The sequence below is a fragment of the Bos grunniens genome, chromosome 23 (genome assembly GCF_055505025.1).
Source record: "Bos grunniens cultivar Pamir isolate PY7600 chromosome 23, Bosgru_T2T1.0, whole genome shotgun sequence".
NCBI lineage: Eukaryota > Metazoa > Chordata > Mammalia > Artiodactyla > Bovidae > Bos > Bos grunniens.
In genome coordinates this window covers 43,051,527-43,074,499 of record NC_141187.1, presented here as the reverse complement: position 1 = coordinate 43,074,499, position 22,973 = coordinate 43,051,527, and the positions used below count along the sequence as shown (strand labels likewise).

The window sequence follows — 22,973 nt, the reverse complement described above, 5'->3', positions numbered from 1 at the left end:
GGTATTACAGAGATATATGACTTAAACTATTCTGTTAATAAGTGAAACTTTTATTTCACTTATTAACCTAAAAAACTAACATTACAACATCTTTCTATCTTAATGGTACTAAGAAGTTGTAATTACTTTAGGTATGATAATGGTGTTGGGGTCAAGTCTTACTTTTTAGAGGTGTACATTGAGATACTAATGGAAGGAATCACACCACATAAGGGCATTTGTTTTCAAAGGACGGGCTGTGTGTTGGTCCTGAAGCAGGGCGATGGGGACGCGGACTTTCACCATACTCTATTCTGTACATGTTTGATAACTTCCGTAACAAAAAGGGGATGGGGGGAGCATAATAATTCATTTAACTGCCTACTTGATCAAACGAAGGATTTCAGCTAGTCCCAGTTCAAATTTATTCAAAGAACTGTCAATCTAAATTAAGAGACTGATAGGGTCTATTACCTGTCACATTAAACCTCACTGTACTCTCTTTAAAGACTGTAAACCACTGATCCGTGAAGAAGCTTCCCTCCCCCCTTCCTCCACCGTCTCCCTCCTAGTTTCACTGCAAGTACCACTCCTGGAGTTTCAGTAGCCATGTGGGATCTTTTTCAAGATCAGTGCGTACTCACAAGACAGGTGCCCAGAATGCCACAAGCTTAGTGCCACGTGACTGCAAGGAAGTCTGACGGCCTTCCTCTGGGCGCCCTTCCCTGTCTGGCAGGCGCCCCCAGAACCCCGCAGCAGCCCGCGCTGACCCCACAGTTCACTCCTGGTCCTGCAGCCGCTCTCTGTCTCCCAGCTACGCTGTGAATTTCCTGATGGGAGCACACAGGAAGTCCTATTCATCTTTACATCTTGCACTTGGACTTGACAGGAGCAGAATAGATGAGGGATGAGAGAATAAATCTATAAATCTCAAAAGTTAGTAGCTCGTTCTAGAACTCAAAATATTGTGTTAGTTTTCATATTGTAATTTCAAGACATTTTTCTAAAAACTATTTTAATACTCTAGTTTAATCTTACTAACACACATTTGTTAAACTGTTTCTAAAACCAAAGTTTGAGTCCTGAAGATATACTTATGATAAAAATGGCCAATTCATATTTGTATGTGAACAGTTACCTTAATCTACAGAGCGTCACCACTGTTTTCATTTAGCGAGGCAGCCCATGGTAATCAAAAATGGAACGCTACGAGTCCCATCAATAAGAATTATGATTAGTACAAACTCATAATTAGAAAGAGCTTAACATTATTCCAAGTTTATTACATGGCTGGTACTATTATTATTTCACTTATTCTCATAAAAGCCCTATGAGATAGGTACTGCTATTATTCCCATTTTATAGGTAAGCAAACAGAAGTTAGGTCACTTTGCCAAGGATAAGCAGCTGTGAGCGATGAAAGGATGCAAACCCAGCCCGTGTGCTGAACTGCTGACAACCGCTCCTGTATTTATGACGCACAGAAACTCAGCCCGGTAACCCAGAGAGGTTTGGACTTGATTCTTCCCTTTTTCTGTATCACTGAGCTTTTCAAGTACAACACAGAGAGAGCAAATAATGGAAAACAGGTCACTATTCTATCTGCCTCATCTCTGTAGTGACAGCAGCTAACTCTTATGTAAACGCCAGGCACCGCTGAAAGCCTGGAGCGTGTACCAACTCAGTCCTCACAGCAATTCACGGATGTAGGTCCTGTTCTCATCTTCATCTTTCAAAGAGGAAACGGAGGCTCACAGGTTACGTAACATGCCCAGAGAGCACTCCGAGTGGCACCAGATTCCGTGCTCTTAACCACCGGCTCCAGGGCCCAAGAGGTACACATAGCCTGGCTAAACCAGAACGTGTGCTTTAAGGGTTACGCTTTGTGTGTCCTCTCTGGAGCAAAGTTACCAGTTTTCATTTGTTTGTTTTTAACTCAGACTATTTTTTCCCAGGTATATTTTATAGTCTAGTTTCAACACCCACAGTTTCCATCCTGCTACCATATAGGAAATGTCTGATACATGGTACAGAATAAGAGAAAACTAAAGCAAAGGTTTTTATAAATTCAAGAATTTGGTTCATCAAATCAATAACATGTCTGAGCAAGTCAATGCTAATGAGCTTTTACTATAAGTCATCATAAAGAGTCAACTTTGGAGGAAGTGATGTTAACTATCTTGTAATAACCTATAAAGGAAGAAAATGTGAGAAAAGAATGTATATTTATGTAGAACTGTGGTGTTGGAGAAGACTCGAGAGTCCCATGGACTGCAAGTAGATCAAACCAGTCAACCCTAAGGGCAATCAACCCTGAATATTCATTGGAAGGACTGAGGCTGAAGCTCTAATACTTTGGTCACCTGAGGCAAAGAGCCCACTCATTGGAAAAGACCCTGACGCTGGGAAAGATTGGAGGCAAAACAAGAAGGGGGCGACAGAGGATGAGATGGTTATACAGCAACACCAAGTCAATGGACATGAATCTGAGCAAGCTCCAGGAGACAGTGGAGGACACAGCATCCTGACGGGGTACAATCCATGAGGTCGCAAAGAGTCGGACACAACTTAGGGACAACATGTAGATACGCACAACTGAATTACTTTGCTGTACACTTGAGACTAACACAACACTGTAAGTCAACTATATTTCAGTAAAAAATCCAAACCCCAACCGAATAAATAAATAAATATTGAAATTAAAGAGGGCATAAGATTTGAAGAGTCACTTTATCAAAGAAGACATCCTAATGGCAAATAAGCACGTTAAAAGATGTTGAATATTACTAGTAATAAGGAAGTGCAAATTAAAACTGCCCCCCAAAACCCTGCCATATTACATACTCACTAAAATGGCTAAAATTTAGAAAGTGGATAAAAATAAGTGTTGATAAGGATGTGGAGCAACGGAAACTCTCACATATTTGATGGTGGGATGAAAAACAGAAGAGCCACTTTCAAAAGAGTGTGGCAGTTTTTAAAAAAACTAAACACAAACGACCATGAGCAAGCACTCACCATCCTAGAAGTTTACCCAAAAGAAATGAAAACAGAAATCACAAAAACACTCATCCAAAAAGAGTCAACTCTGCAAAATCCTTAAAAGGGAGAAACAGAATGGTCACTCCGTAAACAGTTTCTTCTCCTCTACGCAGTTAATACAAGTTCTCAGCATTATTTTAAAGCATAAAAGAGAGTCTGTCGCTATTACTAAAAATGTCTTCACAACAGAAAGATGACAAACCCACGTGGTTAAGCACTTCAAAGAGAGCTTGTCTCTGGAGAAGCCCACCGTTCTCCAGAATCTGCGTACACACACCAAAGCAGAACCCATGGAGACCGCCTCATCACAAAAACAGAAAGTCAGAGCAGACAGAGATGGTGCGTAAATGGATGACTGTCCCCCTCCCTCCCTCCCGTGAGCATGGGCCAAGGGCCTGCTGGGTGCCAGGCGCTGCATCAGCGGCGGGGGATGCCAGCACTGGTGGGCTCTTCCTTGGTGGGCACATCCCAGGGTGCGCAGAGAGTAGACAGCAAGAACAACAAGCACGGGCGTTCACTAAGGGAACCAGCATCACTTCAAGCCCTGAGGGGGTTGTGTGGGGGAACCCAAGGCCCCTGAGACAGAGGAAATTAAGTAGGTGAGGGGAGGCAGGTGTCCGGCTCCCAAGACCCAAGGGAAGATGCAGATACGTCACTCGTACAACGTGGGGTGTCTCATACTGTGGATGTCATTCTGCTCGGAGCGTAGTGCTTTTACCAAAAATTATGAGAAATGAATCCACTGTCATGCTCTCCAACGTATCCAAGCTCATTTCTGACCGACGCTTTGCAAACCCCTGGGCTGCAGCCCGCCAGGCTCCTCTGTCCGTGGGATTCTCCAGGCAAGAATACTGGGAGTGGGTTGCCATTGCTTTCTTCAGGGGATCTTCCCGATCCAGGGATCGAACCTGTGTCTCCTGCACTAGGCGGCTTCTTCACCCCTGAGCTACGGGGGGAAGCCCAGTTGCGCTCTCCAATGAGCACGGAAATAAGCATCCTCTGGCACAGAGAGCACGGCCCTCAGCAAGCATTCCGCTCAAGTGCTCAAAAGATGCATGTCAGCGAGGAGGAGGAGAGCAGCCACTCCAAGGAGTTACTTGGACATGAGAACATGCAAGTCCGTTTGCCAGTCAGTGGTGACACCTTCTAATGTTTCTCTCCTAATCCAAGCGGCAGCCCAGAAAGAGGAGGGGGGCGGTTCTGATCTCAGTTGAGGGCTCTCCACCATGAGGCTCTAAGTACTCATTTTTCTGAAAGTGAAAGTGAAGTCGCTCAGTCGTGTCCGACTCTTTGCGACTCCATGGACTGTAGCCTACCAGGCTCCTCCATCCATGGGATTTTCCAGGCAAGAGTGCTGGAGTGGGTTGCCATTTCCTTCTCCAGGAGATCTTCCTGACCCAGGAATCAAACCCGGTCTCCCGCATTGCAGGCAGACGCTTTACCATCTGAGCCACCAGGGAAGCCCATTTTTCTGAATACATCATTTAAAACTGGTTTATTCTACAAACACAGTTTTCTGCTATGTGTTCTCCCCTAATACAAAGCACAAAATTTTGCCAACCTAACACAACCATCTTACTCTAGAAAACAGTAATATCTTCACCCTTGAGTCTACACCAACCAAATTAGCAATTTAAAGGCATAGCGCCATCTGACTTTCATGGACTCTAACACTTCTTTGGGCTTTTCCAGTGTGAAATTTGTAAAAAAAAAAAAAAAAAAAGAGAGAGAGAGAAAAGAAAAGGGGGCAGACACTGTAATATGAACTTTATTTCCCTACTTGCAAGAAGATGCACTTGCTCTTTAGATAGAATACAGAATCCTCTCACGGTCATTACTGACGCTGCACGGGAAATGTGAGAAGAGACTGAATACGAGAGGAACAAAAAAGTGAAAAAGAAACCCAGAGTCCGCTCACCCTTACAAAGCGGCCACCACTCTCCAAAGTCAAACGTGTGGGCAAGAGACCACAGAAGAGCTCCTCCTAGCTTCCACATTGCCGCTTTCCAGCTGGGACTGGCATTTTCATGTTGGTCTCACTAAAGTGCAAATGGTGGAACTTGCGAAAGTAGCAGTGAAGAAATGCTCAGAGGACCCCAGGCAGGAAGGAGGGGACTGCTCGGCCATCAAGGTTTGCCTCTTGGCAAAATTGCTTTCAGTGTGACATCCTTTCTTTCTGAAGTGTTATTTTCTTTTTTTCTTTCTTAACAGATCAGTGAGAAAAACACTTTTCAAAAAACTGTCTGGTTCAAGATAAACCAGCAAGTAATACATCCTCAAAGTTTTCAGTACAAAAAAAAAAAAAAACTACGATGAAGCTGAAGAGGCAAGCATGGGCTTTTGGGAAAAATTTTATTGACTCTGTTAAAGATAAAGAGCTTTTGCACTTAATCCTGAAGCTCAGTTTTCCAAAATACTGCATGCACAATAATTTGCGGTAGCAAAAGCCTTTTAATAGTTATGTATTTACTTACGCAGTTTCTATTTGTGTCAAGTGATACTTGTTTTCCATTTATAGTAAGAAGAGTATTTTACTAAAAACTTTTGTTTTTTGTTTTTTGTTTTTGGCTGTGCCACATGGCTTGCGGGATCTTAGTTCCTCGATCAGGGGTCAAAAACCCGGGCCCCTGGCAGTGCAAGTGCTGAGTCCTAACCCTGGGACTGCCAGGGGATTCCCTAAGAAGTGTATTTTAAAATCTCTCTTTAAAATGAGTTGACTTAGAGAAAAAGTCAGAAGCGGTACAGCTAATATGTGGATGTGACAAAGTCTGTGACTGTGACGCTCTCATGGCCACAGCTGGGAAGCACTGCTGGAAGAATCAGGAGCCACTTCCAGGCCTCATGATGTAACTGATGGGAATTCCATCGGCTTATCTGAAGTTTTAGATAGCTAGCTAGATGGCTCCACAGTGTTTGAAAGACAGAGTTAAAAGGAATCCAAGCCAGAAGGCAAGGGGACAGGATGCTGCCCTGAGACTCCATAGAGCCAGTGAGTACTTGCCGAGTCCTGGGTCAGTCCCCGTCTCGGCGCACGGGGCGCAGCAGAGAAGAGCCAGGTAAGTGTATATCAGGTTTCCACGGAAGAGAAAGAAAAGAAAGGTATGTCATAAAAGAAAGCCAGGTAAAGAGAGAGAGAGAATGCACAGCTGAAAACACGGATACCTTTGAGAAGGTAGCAGAAAGGAGGGAGTCAGGCCACTGTCTGGAGGAGGAGCAGAGCAGGTGGAGGGCTCAGGAGAACCCCCAGGCACGGGAGGCATGCTGGGCCCCCGGGAGGAAGAGTGGGTGGCCGGTGGGGCTGGACGGAGGAGCCGGGAAAGAGCGGGAGGAAGTGAGGTCAGGGGTGGGGGCAAACAGCGGGCTGAGCGAGCAGAGAGAAGGGCGCAGTTCTCAGTGCGATGAGAAGCCGCAGGGCATCTGGGGCAAGAAGGCGATACTGGGTGGGGAGGGAGGGAGACAGGAGTGGCAGGGACTGGGCGAGGATGCCACCGGAGCTTCTACACAGGACTGAGGCAGCCTGGACCTACTGGGAGAGAGAGGAAGATCCGGTCAGATCTGGGATCCGGTCTGGGCTGATTGGATATATTGAAGAATCGGATGTGAGGTGTGAGAGCAAGCGAGGGATCAAGCAGCATCTTATTTTTCGGTTGTGTGTTTGTCGTGGTCAAAGCCCCAGGAAGAATGAATGGTGGTGTCACTGGGATGACAGAGCAGCCAGGAAGGTGGGAAGATGGGTATGGAGACCAGGCTCTGCCATGCTGGGTTGAGGGTTCCTGTAGGCACAGCTGTAGAGATTGGAGCTGGTAGTTGGCTATTCCAGTCTAGATTTGGGGGAGAGGCAGGTCAGGAACCATCTTATCAGGGAGTTGTGAGCATCAGATGGTATTTAAAGCCTTGGAACTGATGAGACCACAGAACGGTGAGTGAAAAGGCCCAAGGATGCAACCCAGAGATTCTTCCCACTGGGATGAGTGGGGGAGGAAGGACAACGAGGCAAAGGAGACAGAAAAACAAGAGTGGAGCACAGGGAACATCAGAGTAAGCGCTGGACCATTTACAGTAGCCAAGACACGGAAGCAACCTAAATGCCCGCTGACAGAAGAGTGGATAAAGAAGATGTGGTGCATATACATGATGGAATATTCAGTTCAGTTCAGTTCAGTAGCTCAGTCGTGTACGACTCTGCGACCCCATGAACTGCAGCACGCCAGGCCTTGTATTACTCAGCTGTTAAAAAATGAAATAATGCCATCTGCAGCGACGTGGATGGACCTAGAGAGTGTTACACTGAGTGAAGTTAAGTCAGACAGAGAAGAGGAAATATTGTATGACATCCCTTATATGTGGGATCTAAAGAGAAATGATACAAATGAACCTACAAAACAGAAAGAGACTCACACACTTAGAAAATAAACTTATGGTTGCCTGGGTGAAGGGACAGTTAGGACTTTGGGAACGTCATGTACGTACTGCTATATTTTAAGATGGATAACCAACAAGGACCTCTATATTTGTACAGCACACACTGAACTCTGCTCAATGTTACGTGCCAGCCTGCATGGGAGAGGGATTTGGGAGAGAATGAATACACGTATATTTATGGCTGAGTCCCTTTGTTGTTCACCTGAAGCTACCACGACATTGTTAATTGGCTATATACTCCAATACCAAATAAGAAGTTTTCAGTTCAGAGTAAGTGCTGGAGTTATTCAGCAGATGATGCAGGAAGAAAGAGGGAGAAAGTGCCAGAGAAAGGTCCACTGGCTCAGTGGTAAAGAACCCGCCTGCCAATGCAGGAGACACGGGTTTGATCCCTGGTCCGGGAAGATTCCACATGCCCCAGAGCAACTAGGCTCATGCCCCGCAACTGCTGGGAGCCGCAACTGCTGAAGGCTGCGTGCCCTGGAGCCTGCGCTCAGCAGCAAGAAAAGCCCGTGATGAGATGCCTGCTCACTGCAGCGAGAGCAGCCCCTGCTCGCTGCAATGAGAAAGAAGCCCCGGCAGCGGTGAAGACCCAGCACAACCAAAAATCAATGAATAAAAATTAGAAAGTGTAGCCAACAAAATTTGGCAAGAAGAGGTTGAGGACTGCAAAGGATGATTTCAAAGTACTAGAAAAATTAATTACTTCTACGGCAAAAAACTGATGCTTACTTCACGCTATACATCAATATAAGTTCCAGATTTGTTAGAGTAAAATCAGCAAGTGATAATTAAGCTAGAATAAAAACCAGAAGAGATTACAAGTTAACATTTATTTCTTTGGTTGGGAGAGAACTTTTTAGGCATAAAAACAATGGAGGATGTCATTTTTAAATACCTGTCTGAATACATAAAAATATGAAACTTCCATGTGTAAGAAAAAAGCAAACAGAATTAAAAGGCAAATAACCAAGCTGAGATTTTAAATATCTATAATACATATGTCAACAATTTGATATCCTTAGTATGTAACATCCTCACTCAAGATCATTAAGGACACTAAAATCCCACCTGAAAGTGGCCAGAAGCATTCACCAGAACAATTCACCAGCATCTATTTCTGTTCATGTCATGAGCACATCTCTCCAAGGAAAGCCATGGCTGACTTTACGTGGTGACTGGGTGGCTCTCCTGTAGGGCTCAGCCAGCCACTTGATTGGCCCTGGAAATCCATAAAAATCATTACCTATGGACCAGTCTTCTGAGAAAGTGCTAACTCCATCACCTGTCCAAACAGTTTAAACAGCAGAGCTACAAGACCCTGTAGGTTATTTTCCAGCACAAACCTTCAAAAAACTAAGAGAAAATCATGAGGCTTCATATGAATTCAACAGATAAACTCTCTTTTTGAGCCTGACAGGTAAAATCTTCACTTGCCTCTTCTTTCGTGGTGCTGGAATCTAGTTTTTCTGAAAGGTGTAATTTTTGCTGTCAAATTTATACAGTGTTCCAGCAAAAAGGTAATGAAACAGAACAGCTGTATTTATTCATGATACCAAACACACATGATATACAACGTAAAGTTGTCCTGATACATTTCTAAAAAGACTCTATTGCTATAATTATTGTTTACAGAAGAGTGCTATATACTAATTATAAGAAACTGCAGAAAGGTAACATTTAAGCACCACAACCCTGATCAAGGCTTTACATTTTTGCAGTTTAATATCTACCCAAGCTGTTAGAATTACAATCCTCTACAATATAAAGTGTCATCTTTGAGAGTTCTAGGTCATGCCACAGTGTAACATCTTATGACAGTTACTAGAATAAAGAATCAACTAGGTCTTAAAAATAAACTGACTTAGAGACAAAATCAACAGGCAGGACATGAATATTTCTGTACCCTAGGATACAGACACTAACTTCACTAAAATACTAAGCTACATAATATGAACCATCTTTTTAATACACTAACACATATTGACATGTGGAAAAAAAGGAAACAGGTTAAAAAAAAAAAACTAGCCAATATTCACCGAGAAGTCAAGATTTTCAGGGAGTAATTTCTTAAAGAATTAAAAAAAATAAATGTAATACCAGATTATATCTACGTTCAAATATTTACTCACCACCACCATGTAAGACAGTGTAACTGAGGGAAGAGGAGAAAGTGTCATTTGTCATATATTACTGATAAACACTTTGAAAAATAAGCCTTAAGGTTCTTACTCTATTCTTACCAGTTTATTCTTCAACACTTAACAAATAATTACCGAGGATGCGGTAACACCTCCCTCGGGTTAGAGTTCCATGAATGCTCCGGCGTTAGAATGAATTCCTGAGCTATGATTTTGCTTTGATTAATGTGTCTGCCCTGAGCTTAACGAGTCTGCCACACTATATGCAAGACAGACTTAAGAAAGGGAGAAGGAAGTTATCTTTTAATTCAAGTCCACCTTTAACATGTAATCTCAGAAACAGAAAAATCTCAATAGAGTGAGAAGAAGCTCAGACGACGTGTATTTCTTTCATTTCTTTCCTTTAGAAACAAGTGGGATTCAGCTGACAGGGAATGATATATAACACGTCATAACATGCGCCACCTTAAAGGCATAATATGGAGTTTTAAAAAATGCAATAATTAAAAATTATTCCTCAGTAATCTCCATGGGTAGAATAACAAATTACTTAACTGAAAAAAAAAAAAAAAAAGCTACCAGTTAATTTTTAAGGTATAATTTTTGCAGTAAATTCCACAAACTTAATATCCTTACATGTGCTATTTATTAAAATAAAATATCACAAAACCATTGCCAACACATGACAGGAAACACCAAAATTCTGTAAAATTAGGAAAATAACATAGAAGTTTTAATCTGTATGAAGCATTATTACCTTTTCAAAACCCATTTGGAAAATCAGCCATTTTAGTTGAACCCAACACAGCAGCACAGAAGGAACTTTAACTTCACATCGTTGTTGGCTACGGCTCACATGTTTAACTACTTCTTGGAAAATGCACATGCCAGCAGCAAGAGATGTTGAGTTAGTTTTACGGAGCTGTATATCAGAAATGGACTCGTTACTCTAATGACTGGCATTGTTCCCCTGGCATTTTATATTTATCTTTCAATTATAAAGGCGCTGCCTCATAAAGATGACTGGTGAATTTCACCAGATGGGGATAAGACACAAAATTATAAGAGCAAAGTCCCAGATTGCCAAGAAACATTTTTCACTTGTTTTAGGTATTAATTTATAGTGACTATCACTTCTTTGTAATATAAAGAAACAAATAATGCTTTCATTAATATGTTACTGGTTAGAGGTTCAAATCGAGTTGAAATTTTATTTCTGCTTTTTAGTGATGTATCTATCACCTGCATACCATGCAAACACTGCAATGTACCCAAGCACGGAGGTAAAAATTTTAAAGAAAAGCAGTGAAGGAAAAAAACATCAAGTAGTTCCACCTACAGGGATTCCTCTGACTATTTTCGGTGAATCCTGGAGATGACATGGATGTGGGCACTGAGCAAGTAGAACTGAGCAGAAGCTCAGGCTGGTCAAGTGAAACCTCCAGTTTACCAGGCAGCTCCCCTGCTGTGCATCTTCTGGGAGTAGAACAAAGGAAGCGAGGCTGGAGCCAGAAGCAGGTTTTTCCAAAGAAATTCTATTAAGCCTGTTAGTTTTCTGCTGATGACTTCTGCAGACATGTATCAGAATCTACTGCCTCTATAAAAGCCAAATGCAAGCTCTGAGGGCTCTGGTGTGCAAAGATGTATGCACGGATCTGGGGCCATACCAAGTGCTCCTCAAAAGGTAGGGGAGAGGCTGAAAACACTAAACCCGTCCGAGTCCGTCACAGAGGCACAAAGACGCCTCAGTAACAACATAGGAAATGAGAGAAGCCCAGCTCTCTGCAAGCAGTAAGATAAAGACGAAGAATACAGCTTGTCTCCCAGCACAAAGGTATCTTTAAACTCCCCCCAATTCACTTTCAGCACAGCCTTAGCCTAAAGGTTCCTTCAAATTCAGCCACACTAACTGGTAGCTTGGAATGCACTATGTATTTTTAATAAGTATCTTAAATCCTCACAATTCCAATAGTTACAGATACTTGTCGACAGTCTTTTCCTGTTTCGAAGTCGTGTGCTCCGAACCCCCTCGCGTGGTCCTCTGGGCATCAGAGCTTCACTGTCAGCCACTCTCCATGCCCTCAGCCCCTCCCTGGCTGCAGCCTCTTTTCTCCCCCCTTTCATACAAAGGCACTCAAGTTTCTCAGAAATCAATAAACCCTCCTCCCCTCCAGCCCCTCCTCGCTTCTCTCCTCCTCTAAGCCTGTGATTTCGAAAGCCCCGCTCTCCTCCCCCATTCACTCAAATGTTCAGTCAGTACCAATGTGCCAGGCACCCGGGTCACACGGGGAGCGCGACAGAACCTCCCGCTGGTCCCTGTCCTCCGCCAGCTGGATTCCCCTCCCAGCCCACACGGGACCCCCGTGCTGCTAAATCGCTCCCAGGACCGTCACCAGTGAACTTCAGTCGACAGATCACATGCCCCTTCTCGGACCATCTTCCCTTCTGTCCTCTATAACAACGTCACACTGCCTGGCGCTCCCTGAGACACGCCCCGAGACACGCATCCCCACCTCTGCAGCTGACTGTTCTCAGCCCCCGTCAAAAGCAGCTAGCTCTTTTCTTATGCCTGTCGGGTGAATTCTAGCGCTTCCTAGACTTCCACCCCCGTCACCTTTGTTTTCTTCCGCCTGGTCTCACCCAGACCCAAGGCTCCCCACCCACCGCCCCCCGGGGTCAGCCTGCTCCCAGCCCCAGCTCACGGCTGTCTCCTGACATGCAGCAACCCACTGGACACTTCTATCTGTAATGGCATCTCAGACTTAATATGCTCAAGACTGAATTCACTCAGCAAGAATAAAATATTTATGAGTAAATTTAACAAAAGAAGCGAGACTTTGCATATTGAAAATAACAGAACACAGCTCAGGAAAATCAAAGCTGCAGACACATGAAGATGCATCCATGTTTATGGACTGGAAGACACAATATTATGAAGATAGTAATTCTCCCCTAACTGAAGTAGAAATTCAAAACAATCCCTATCAAAATCCCAGCAGACTTTTTTTTTTTTTGTAGAAACAGACAAAATGATCCTAAAATTTGTACAGAAATGCAAAGGACCTAAAATAGCCAAAATGATTTTGTAAAAGAACAAAATTCGAAGATTTATACTTCCCAATTTCAAAACTTATTACAAAAGCTACAATAATCCAGGCAGTGTGGTACTGACAATAAGAAAACTGAGAGTCCAGAAATATACTCTTCTTTACATTTATGGCCACTGGTTTCCTGTGACAGCGCCAAAGTAGCTCAATGGAATGGGGGAAAAATCTTTTCAAAAAATAGTTCAGAGACAATTGGATACATGTGAAAAACAAAAGCAAACAAACTTAGACTTTTACATCACACAGACACAAAAACTGACTCAAAATGGATCACAGACCTAGACATAAGAGTCAACGATATCAAGCGTTGACAAGGGTGAGGAGAAACCACAACCCCTAGACAGCTGGTGGGAACGTAACCGGTACCACCGCTGCAGAGAACAGCTTGGCAGTTTCTTAAAAAGTTAAGTATAATCTTATCATAGGGCTTCCCTGGTGGATAAGACAGTAAAGAATCTGCTTGCAATGCAAGAGACCTGGGTTCCATCCCTGGATCGGGAAGATCCCCTGGAGAATGGAATGGCAACCCACTCCAGTATTCTTGCCTGGAAAATCCCCATGGACAGAGGAGCCTGGTGGGCTACAGACCGTGGGGTCACAAAGAATCTGACACGACTGAGCACAACACAACCGTATCATATGATCCAGAAATTCCAGGCTTAGTTACATACCCAAGAAAAGTGAAAAGATATGTCTACACACAGGCTTGCATATCAAAGTCTATAGCAGCATTATTCACAACCGTTCCAAACTGGAGACAATCCAAATGTCCATCAACCAGTGAAAGGATAAACGAATTGCAATAAATTCATACAATGGGATATTAATTCAGCAATAAAAAGAACCGTCTACTGATATATGCTACAACATGGATGAACTCCAAAAATTTAACATGACTGAAAGAATCCAGAAGCAAAAATACAACACATCGCATGACTGCATTCGTATGAAAGGTCCAGACAAGGAAAGTCTACGGAGACAGAAACTGATTAATGACTGCCTGGGGCTGGGAACGCAGAGGGGCAGAAAGGAATGGTGACGGGTGACGAAAACGTTCTAAAACTGTGTTCTGATGATGGCTGCACAATTCTATAAATTTACTAAAACTCACTGAATCATACACTTAAAAACGAATGCAATTTGTGATACGAAAGTCAAATCTCAATAAAACATTTTAAAAAGCATTTCTCTATCAGATATCAAAAAGTTCTGCACTTTTGTGGGGTTACTGGGAACTTGCTTGCATTAATAAACTATTAATTATTATCATTAATCAACTGATACTGTACCTCCTCCTCCCAAAACCAACAGTATCCACTATGGTTCCCTCCCAAATCTGCTCTTCTGCCTGTATTACATTTCCTGGTAAAAGAAAAATCCACCCACATGTCCTAGCCAGAATTCCAGTCATCCTAGACTTCCCACAAGAGTGATGAAATTCTTGATTCTTCAATCTGGGCCTTTCTCTCCATTCTACCACTGCCTTCATTCAAGTGTATGTAGTAGTTTCTCAACCAACCCTTCTTGCTCTAGACCTGCTCTTTTCCAATCTGTCTTCAGAAAACCTATGATCCCAGAAAACCTGCTCTATAATGCAGACTGCCTCCTGTTATCCTAAACTGAACCTTCTGGTTCTCCCATCCCTACCTCATCTCTCCCAGCTACAACAGTGATTGCTGAGCAGTCTTGCCATGAACAAAAGCGTTTAACATGCACCCCCAAATATGTATATTTTATAACATATACATCAATACCTGTCCTAGTTTATTATAGAAGATGCACAAAAATTGAATTATAAAAGGATGACATAAAAAAAGAAATAGAAGTTCCAGTTTTCTTCTCCACCACTACTGACATTACTCTGGATACTCATGGGCCTCTTTGGAGACCACTAAGCTAAGTCGCTTCAGTCGTATCCAACTCTGTGTGACCCCATAGACGGCAGCCCACCAGGCTCCCCCGTCCCTGGGATTCTCCAGGCAAGAACACTGGAGTGGGTTGCCATTTCCTTCTCCAATGCATGAAACTGAAAAGTGAAAGTGAAGTCGCTCAGTCGTGTCTGACTCTTAGCGACCCCATGGACTGCAGCCTACCAGGCTCCTCCATCCATGGGATTTCCAGGCAAGAGTGCTGGAGTGGGGTGCCATTGCCTTCTCCGTGGAGACCACTAGTCCAAAGAAAAAGCCAAAGCTCCTCTGCGTGGCATACAAGCTGTGCGGCATGTGTGCCCTGCCCACGTCTCAACTTCACCCCTCACTACTGTACCCACACACCAGATGCTTCAGCACTCACTAATTGTGGCCTCCTCACTGAACAAGAAGTTAAATTTTAACTTGTGCTCTTGAAATAAGATAAATGTCCCTGCATCTTTGCAGTTGTTCTTTCCTCTTCCTGGAATGTCCTTATTACCTGTTTCTGCCAGGTCGGCATTCAAGTGCCTCTCTCTAAAAGACTGAGTACTCCCACCATAGTGTGCTTATTTCTATTTTAATATTTTTGTCATTGTATTAAAGTCATATATTTGCCTTTCTATCCTAGAAGCTTTGCCACTGTGCTTTAGCCCCTTGAGGACAGAGGACAGTGGTATTACCCAACCTGGGTCTCCATTGCCTGCTGCTAAGTCGCTTCAGTCGTGTCCGACTCTGTGCGACCCCAGAGACAGCAGCCCACCAGGCTCCTCCGTCCCTGGGATTCTCCAGGCAAGAACACTGGAGTGGGTTGCCATTTTATTGCCAAATGGCAGCAGAAGAGTTCTGCCTTACGTGTTAAGCTAACTCTTGAATTGACCCAACATGTTCTACCCAAGCTTTCCATCTATCACATCTAAATTCATGACCTGCTGTGGCTACTAAGCCACTGGTATGGATAATTCATATCTGAGTCACCCAAATAAGTGTGACTCCTCATGGCCTCAGAATTCCCCAAGTCAGATGGGGAATTTTATGCCTTCTTTTTCACTCAAATTTAGCCATGATCATCACTGGGAACTGCTCTATCTCAACGATGTCAAACTGAAATTCTTTCTTTGACCACAAGAAGTGTGGTCAACCACATACTCAACCACCCAAGTGTTTTCCATCTTTAAGGGGAACACCATCCCCGGTACCTCGTATCTTGCTTATTTTACTGGTCTCTTCAGGCCTCTCCTTTCTGGCCTGAATTCCACGGCCAATCATTTTAATCATGATCTTATTAGCACCCAAGATTACGGTGCTCTGCTGACCCATCGTATATGCTCTTTAATTCCCAGCTTTGTGTTAACCAAAGCATTGTTTGTTTTGGTTTGTATTTCTACTTCTGAGCCTAGCCTTGCAAATTCAGACAATCTTTCCTTCCACAGATTTTTTTTCCCCTATGACCTGCCATCCTTTCCTTCTCTGAAGTCTCAGAAAAAGAGATATCCCTCGATCCTCTCCAAGGACAACCTATCTGGGTATTTTTTCTCCATCTTCTCCAGATCTTAATCAAGTCCTTAATGTCTTCAACTTCACCTTCTTCCCTGACCTTGACCCTGATTCTATCTCACGTGACCTTTTCATTTCTTTCCTAAATGTCTCACATGCTTCTGATTTGCAATCTGGAGTCTCCCTTTACAAAGAGCTCTGTCAGGTCACCACTAATCTATTCACTGTTAACTCCAGTGGGATTCCCCATTCTGCTCAACCTTCCTACGTTACTTCCAGCACTGATGACCACTTCTCCTTTAAGCCTTCTCCTCTCTGGACCTTCCTGTCACAGAGCTGTCTTGGGCAGTTTTGATGAGCGCTCTGGCCCTGTATCCTTCATTGGCTTTGATTCCCAGAACAAAGCCTTAAGTGGGATCACACTCCCTCGGCTGGTCTTAGCCGCCTCTCCCCACATTCTCTGGTGACCCACTCACTGTGACAGCGATGGCCACTAAATCCTGGCATGTTTTCACACTGTCAGTCCGTCCCATTTCTGACATGGCCGGGCAGTGCTATATTAAAGAGGAGATTACAGTAGATGTCCTCTTAGATAACACAGCTGGATCCCATGCTGCTCATTTAATTTTTAATAAAGCAGTTAACATAGTAAATCATGAAAAACACACACATGCAAGGGCTTCCCCAGTGGGCCAGGGGGCATCGGTTCAGTCCCTGGTCTGGGAAAATCCCAGAGGCTGTGGGGCAACTGCAGAGCCCGAGCATCCTAGAGGCCGAGCTCTGCAACCAGAGAAACCACCGCGATGAGAAGCCCGCGCACGACGACTGGACGGCAGCCCACACTCGCTGCCACGGGAGACAGCCTGGGCGCAGCAGTGACGAGCCAGAGCAGCCAAGACAAAGGCTTTTTAAAAACACAGATACAGACACTTTAACTTCAAATATAACCATACTTTTTTCTGAGTTCTTTGACTATAGGTCCACTGGTTGAAAAAAATCTTTGTATAAGCCACCTATTCAGCACTGGATAAAAGTTCCAGCCTATTTTTAAAAGCAGAAAGGGAATTTAAGAAGTGAGAAACAATTTGTGTATGGACTCTTTCAGAATTTTTATTATTTTCCCCCAAGTCTTTTTTAATTTCTAATTTAACATTTTACAGTAATTTTTTAAAAAGCTATTTACCTGTATCAGGTCTTCCAAAGCAGTCAACTTAATTTTCTTAAAAACAGTTCTCCTTAAAATGGAGGTTTCATGATTTTATTTGGTATTTAATTAAACTGTGTATTAAATGTTGATATTTAATTAAACTGCATATTAAATCCTGGAGAGAGTGTGGAGAAAAGATCCCCACTGTTGGTGGGAATGTAAATTGGTATAACCACTATGGAAAATAGTATGGAGGTTCCTTGAAAAAATAAAATAAAACTACTATATGATCCAGCAATCCCATCCCTGGGCATATATCTGGAGAAAACTAATGTAAAAATATACTTGCACCCCAATTTATTTACTCTACGTGTAGTTATAATAATGGGGTTCCTTCTCACTGAAAATTAAAAAATTAAGACTTTAAAGATCTTACCCTTTTCATATTGTATAATATTCAAGTGACTAACACTAAAGAGTTTAAAGAAAGGCAGTATTGGAGAGAAAAGAGAAAACCTTCCTGCTGCCAATATTAAAAAAAAACAAAACAAATAATGAACCATTTCAATAATACTGTAGAGATTTGCTAGATATATCTTAAGTGCAAGATAAAGATGAACTCATTAACCTCAATGGAGTACAGAAGGAAGAATCCAGAACTCAGTGGATCACACTGATCTATGTCACTAACCTTGAGGGTTACTAATTTTGCCCCGAAAAGTTAGTTCTTCCCCAACTTACCAAAAAGCTTCTAAATATAACTACAACTTGAATAAAACAATTGGAGGAAGTAATATTTTTTGTTTTCCTGAAATGTATAAAGGAAAAACAAAGGCAAAAGCAATGTTCAAAAAATAACAAATTATTATATCTTTGAACGAATTCTCTTCTCCAGTAATGTCTTGGAAGACTAGTTATATTTTTTTATTGCAAGCTACACATGCTTTTGAAGTATTAGCAAAACACTCAAGAGGAAATAATTTTTAATGAATATTAGTTCTTTAAAAAACTAGATTATGATACAATAATCCATTTAAGGTTTGTTCTAATTGAGAGCTTTAGCTGGCCTGTGGGTTGGATGTGCTGTTAAGTGTTGTACATAATTAGGGATATATGTAAAAACAAGATATTTCAGCATGAATTGAATCATTCTATCAGGTAATACATAACACTATCTATCCTCTTGCAAACTGCTGGTCTCCTCTTTTTCTGGAATACTGTCACACAAAAAGAAAAAAAAAGCCTCAGTACTGAGATGCAAGCAAAGCTGACATGTTGCATAATCTGGGTCTCTGCCTTGTCTTTTAATATTAACTTGATTTTTTTTCTTCCCCCAATACAGTATAAGAAGACGCTAGTAGACTAAAAGAAAGGAGGAGAGAGAAAATAACACCTTATGGGGATTTCAAATCTTATTTTAAACCAGTGATGAAAAATAATGTACATGAGTTGTGGTTCACAAATTGATTAAGAATAATGATAACCATGATAATACATCAGATCATGACCATTTAACATCGCCCTTAACAAACTGGCGAACTAAATCATTCACTATAACTTCAGCCAAACAGAAACCCAGCCAAGTCAAGTCGGTTTAATAACAGATGTAGCAGGAATAAGCCTTTATACCTTTTATCTCAAGTATTAGTTGCTTTCTCTAAAACATCCAAACATATCACACAGATAAACAATTCAACTGTAAATAATGTTCTGGAAAAATCTTTAACCAGTAACTCAAAAAGTCAATACCAGTTTATAAATGAAACATAAAAACAACAATTCAGAGTCTTCTCAGTTACTGAAATTCTCTGAGAATAGAAATTTCACTACTCAACCTCTAAAGCATAATTGAAAAGTGGCAAGCTGGAAGGGCTTTGAGCTTCTGAAAGTCTGTGGTTTTCCCTATTTTTCATGAGTGTTTCCAAGAGTCAGCACGACCAAGAATTATTTCTCATGCTCACTTGCAAAAGTTCCCTAAAATTAAAAAGCAATGCTAGGCACTTTTAGTGTCTCAGAATATAGCTCAGCAAAGCTTACGATTTTACAGATAAGCTTGAAAAAGGTAGAGAGACTTATCCAAAGTTACAAGACGGTGGCTGAGCAGGCCCAGCACTGAACACCTTGCAGGCGGGTCAGGCGACTGGGTTGCCTGCAGGGCCACCTCTATCACCATCACCTCTCCGTGTGGCCCAGATTCTCTACACAACAGAAACCAGAATCTTCTCCAATTGTGATTCAGGGCAACCTCTAAGTCAGCATTATGTCATCCTAACATACTATTTATGATGCCACTAGCAGATACTCTCACTTGGTACATGTGTTACAGCTGAAAAAGAATATCAAAACCACCGTGATTAAATAAATTGATAAAACAGTATTAAGCAAACTTGCATTTTCTGATGTAAACTGTCTGATTTAAAGAAAAAGGAATGCATTCTTTCATTATCATCAAGAGAAAACATCTGACATCAATTAACTCTCATCTACTTTAAAGTGAAGAATTAAACACAAAATTACCTTTGAAGGTTTCAAGTTCCTTCCTGTAGGAAAAACAAAGAAAACATATATTTATTAGTCTACTCCCAATGGAAACTGCTCTTAGATTATAATAAAATATTAAGTACTTTAATTGCTGAGAGTGGCATTTCTAGATGCTCAAATAGAGTCCCTTACTCTTTGAAATTACCAATACAGTTAGCCTAAAGCTACTATTCTCAGTTTTTCTATTACTCTACTAATAGTTCAAAAAAGTTCTACCAAAATTTAAACTATTAAAACACTGAAACACTTAAACAAAACAAAAAAACAGAGCATTTTAATGCCAGCCATGAACCATCTAATATATTTAACTACCAGTTTATAAAAGCAACTTACTTTCCCCTTCATGGATAAATAATAGAGTTTTTAAAAATCTTTAATTAAAAATCATTCAAAAGAGGAGCAGTTATTTCCTTTTCTAAATGAAAGGGGAAATCATATATCAAAGGGCTGAAGTCCACAGACCATCCTGTCACAAAAGGGCCAAGCCTCCGGGAAACCCTCTGGTGTGTGATTTTGTGTCAGTCAGGAATGCTGAAACACAGTCTCCTAGGAGACGTACATCCAGGGAAGATAGATGAACAGTCGTAAAACATTTTTGACAAAGAAGTCAAAAGCAAGTTTTTTTCAGGTTTTCCTTAATAATTTTATGATTATATTTTTCTCAGTATCAGTACTAATTAAAAGTAATTTTAAGGAGGCAAATTTATTTGTAAAGGCTTATCCCACTTAAAATATGAGATGTTTGTCTTTTATTTGCATGAGGGGTTTAACTAAATATCTAGAGCTATTCTGGATTTTCAAATCAGAATTCCTCATTGCTAATTACAATACTGCTCATGTTCCTAAACAGTTGACTACCATGACCAGCTGGCCAGGGAGGACTGGCAAGCTGCCCACTGAAAAGCCAGTGTTCTTAAAACAGGTTCTTAAATCACGTGGTCATATCACTTTTTTTTTTTCCCTAAAAATACTAACTCATGATAACATTACTCTAGCGCCAGAGTTCATTAACTAAGGAATAAAAAAGTTACTTTCAATCCTGTCTTTAAAATGGGTGCAATCATTTCCCTTGGGCCAATAGCCCAGCTTCATTCTTAAAAGATCAGGTAGAAAGTAAACCTGCCTGAAACCTATTTTACATTCCAGTAATGGGGTGAAGATGCCTGGAGAAGGAAGTGGCACCCCACTCCAGTATTCTTGCCTGGGAAACCCCAGGGACGAGGAGTTTGGCGGGCTACGGTCCATGGGGTCGCAAGAGTCGGACGTGACTTAGCGACTGAACAACAACAGATGGGATGAAAGCTGAGAAGGCCTGAGAGAAAGGCAGCACGCGCCGGAGACAGCATCCTACGGGGGCGCCTTCACGTATCCCTCCAGACGCCCTCGTGAGCCATTCCCCACGGCCACCGAGGGGTGGGCAGGGCGACAGAACACTTGGTTCAGTATTCCTTTTTTTTTTTTTAATATTTATTTGCCTGTGCCAGTCTTACTTGCAGCACGGGAACTCTTAGCTGTGTCCTGTGGAATCTAGTTCCCTGACCAGGGATCGAACCTGGGCTCCCTGCATTAGGAATGCCAAGGCTTGGCCACTGGACCACCAGGGAAGTCCCTCAGTTCAGTATTCTAAACAGTAATTCTCTTTTCTCTGATTAGTCTTCAGAGAGCCTCTGCTTTCCTTCTTTTGGAACCCGAAACAGTGAAATTTCAAAAAGGCACCTCCTGTTTTAAGAAAAGGTGAAACTGGGAAGAATGATTGCACAGTCTTCCCTTACTGCTACCCCAAATAACAACCATGGAGCCAAGAATCCAGTGTCTGTGTTAGTAATGAGTCAGTGAAGTCAAAGTCACTCAGTCGTGTCCAACTTTTTGTGACCCCATGGACTACACAGTCCATGGAATTCTCCAGGCCAGAATACTGGAGTGGGTAGCCTTTCCCTTCGCCAGGGGATCTTCGCAACCCAGGGATCGAACCCAGGTCTCCCGCATTGCAGGTGGATTCTTTACCAGCTGAGCCACAAGGGAAGCCCAGTAATGAGTCATTGCCCGATTAAGAGCTTTCACTGGAGTTACTGTGCCCACCTTCCAACCTGCTGGCTGCCTCATCAAAACAATGGGAAGCTGCTACGAGAAAAGAGTCAAGGTGAGCAGGGTGCCTCCTTCTAGGCCCTTATTTACAGAATATCCTGACCCATGGCAATTCAAGAAACTTCCAAGAAAGTTTCTTTCAGAGAGTAAGAGAGTCCTGTACCCAATTCCTTAATCAAGAAGACAGTGGAGACGGGGGTGGTACAGGTGACTGTGGTTTAAGGTAAAGATCACTATGACGGAAAAATTTTATAAGTTTAAAGACCTGATAAAGAAAAGCAATAGCCCTGAAAGCCTTGAAGTGTTGTAATTTTTAGGACAGACTCCATAATGCCAGGGGAGAAGGCAATGGCACCCCACTCTAGTACTCTTGCCTGGAAAATCCCATGGATGGAGGAGCCTGGTGGGCTGCAGTCCATGGGGTGGCTAAGAGTCGGACACGACTGAGCGACTTCACTTTCACTTTTCATTTTCATGCATTGGAGAAGGAAATGGCAACCCACTCCAGTGTTCTTGCGTGGAGAATCCCAGGGACGGGGGAGCCTGGTGGGCTGCCGTCTATGGGGTCACACAGAGTTGGACACGACTGAAGCGACTTAGCAGCCATAATGCCAGAGGCAACAGCATCCAGGAGTACAGAAGGTATAAGAGAAGCGAGGGAAGACAGTCAGGGTCAAAGTGAAGGTGTGGAAGCTGAATGGTGTAGGTTATCTTCAGGAAAGAGCAAGCCCGTCGCGACAGCAGGCTGAATGAAGAGAAAGTGGTAGGAGACGAGGTTGAAGAGGCAGAGGCTTCTGAGTGCCCAGCTAAAAGGATCTGCTTTTATTTTTAGCAAGAGAATATCACAAGCAAAGCCATGCTTCAGGAAGAATGTTCTAGTTGTGACGGATAGACGTACTGACAGCAGGGAAGAATGAAGCAGGGAGCACCTAAGAAACTATTAGAGGAGTTTGAAGAAGATCTAATTAGTGCCCGGAAGGAGCAAGTGCAGTGGCAACAGCAACAAAGCATGCTCAGTCGCTCAGTCACATTCAGCTCTTCTTCGACCCCACTGAATGTAGCCCACCAGGCTCCTCTATCGGATTCTCCGTGCAAGAATACTGGA

At 42.5% G+C, this 22,973-nt stretch overlaps 1 protein-coding gene across 18 annotated transcripts in view; it reads right to left on the bottom strand.

Annotated features, from left to right (window-relative positions):
• DTNBP1 (dystrobrevin binding protein 1) overlaps positions 1-22,973 on the bottom strand; it is a 191,300-nt gene that overhangs the window by 26,299 nt on the left and 142,028 nt on the right. For 16 of the 18 annotated variants that reach the window (XM_086370226.1, XM_086370232.1, XM_086370222.1 and 13 more), the window contains one exon: positions 19,760-19,782. In XM_086370226.1, the coding sequence (XP_086226352.1) occupies positions 19,760-19,782 (23 nt within the window). Of the gene's footprint in view, positions 1-8,514; positions 8,661-10,923; positions 11,901-19,759; positions 19,783-22,973 lie in introns of those variants that run through there. The other 2 variants (XM_086370234.1, XM_086370235.1) reach the window with 2 other exon arrangements.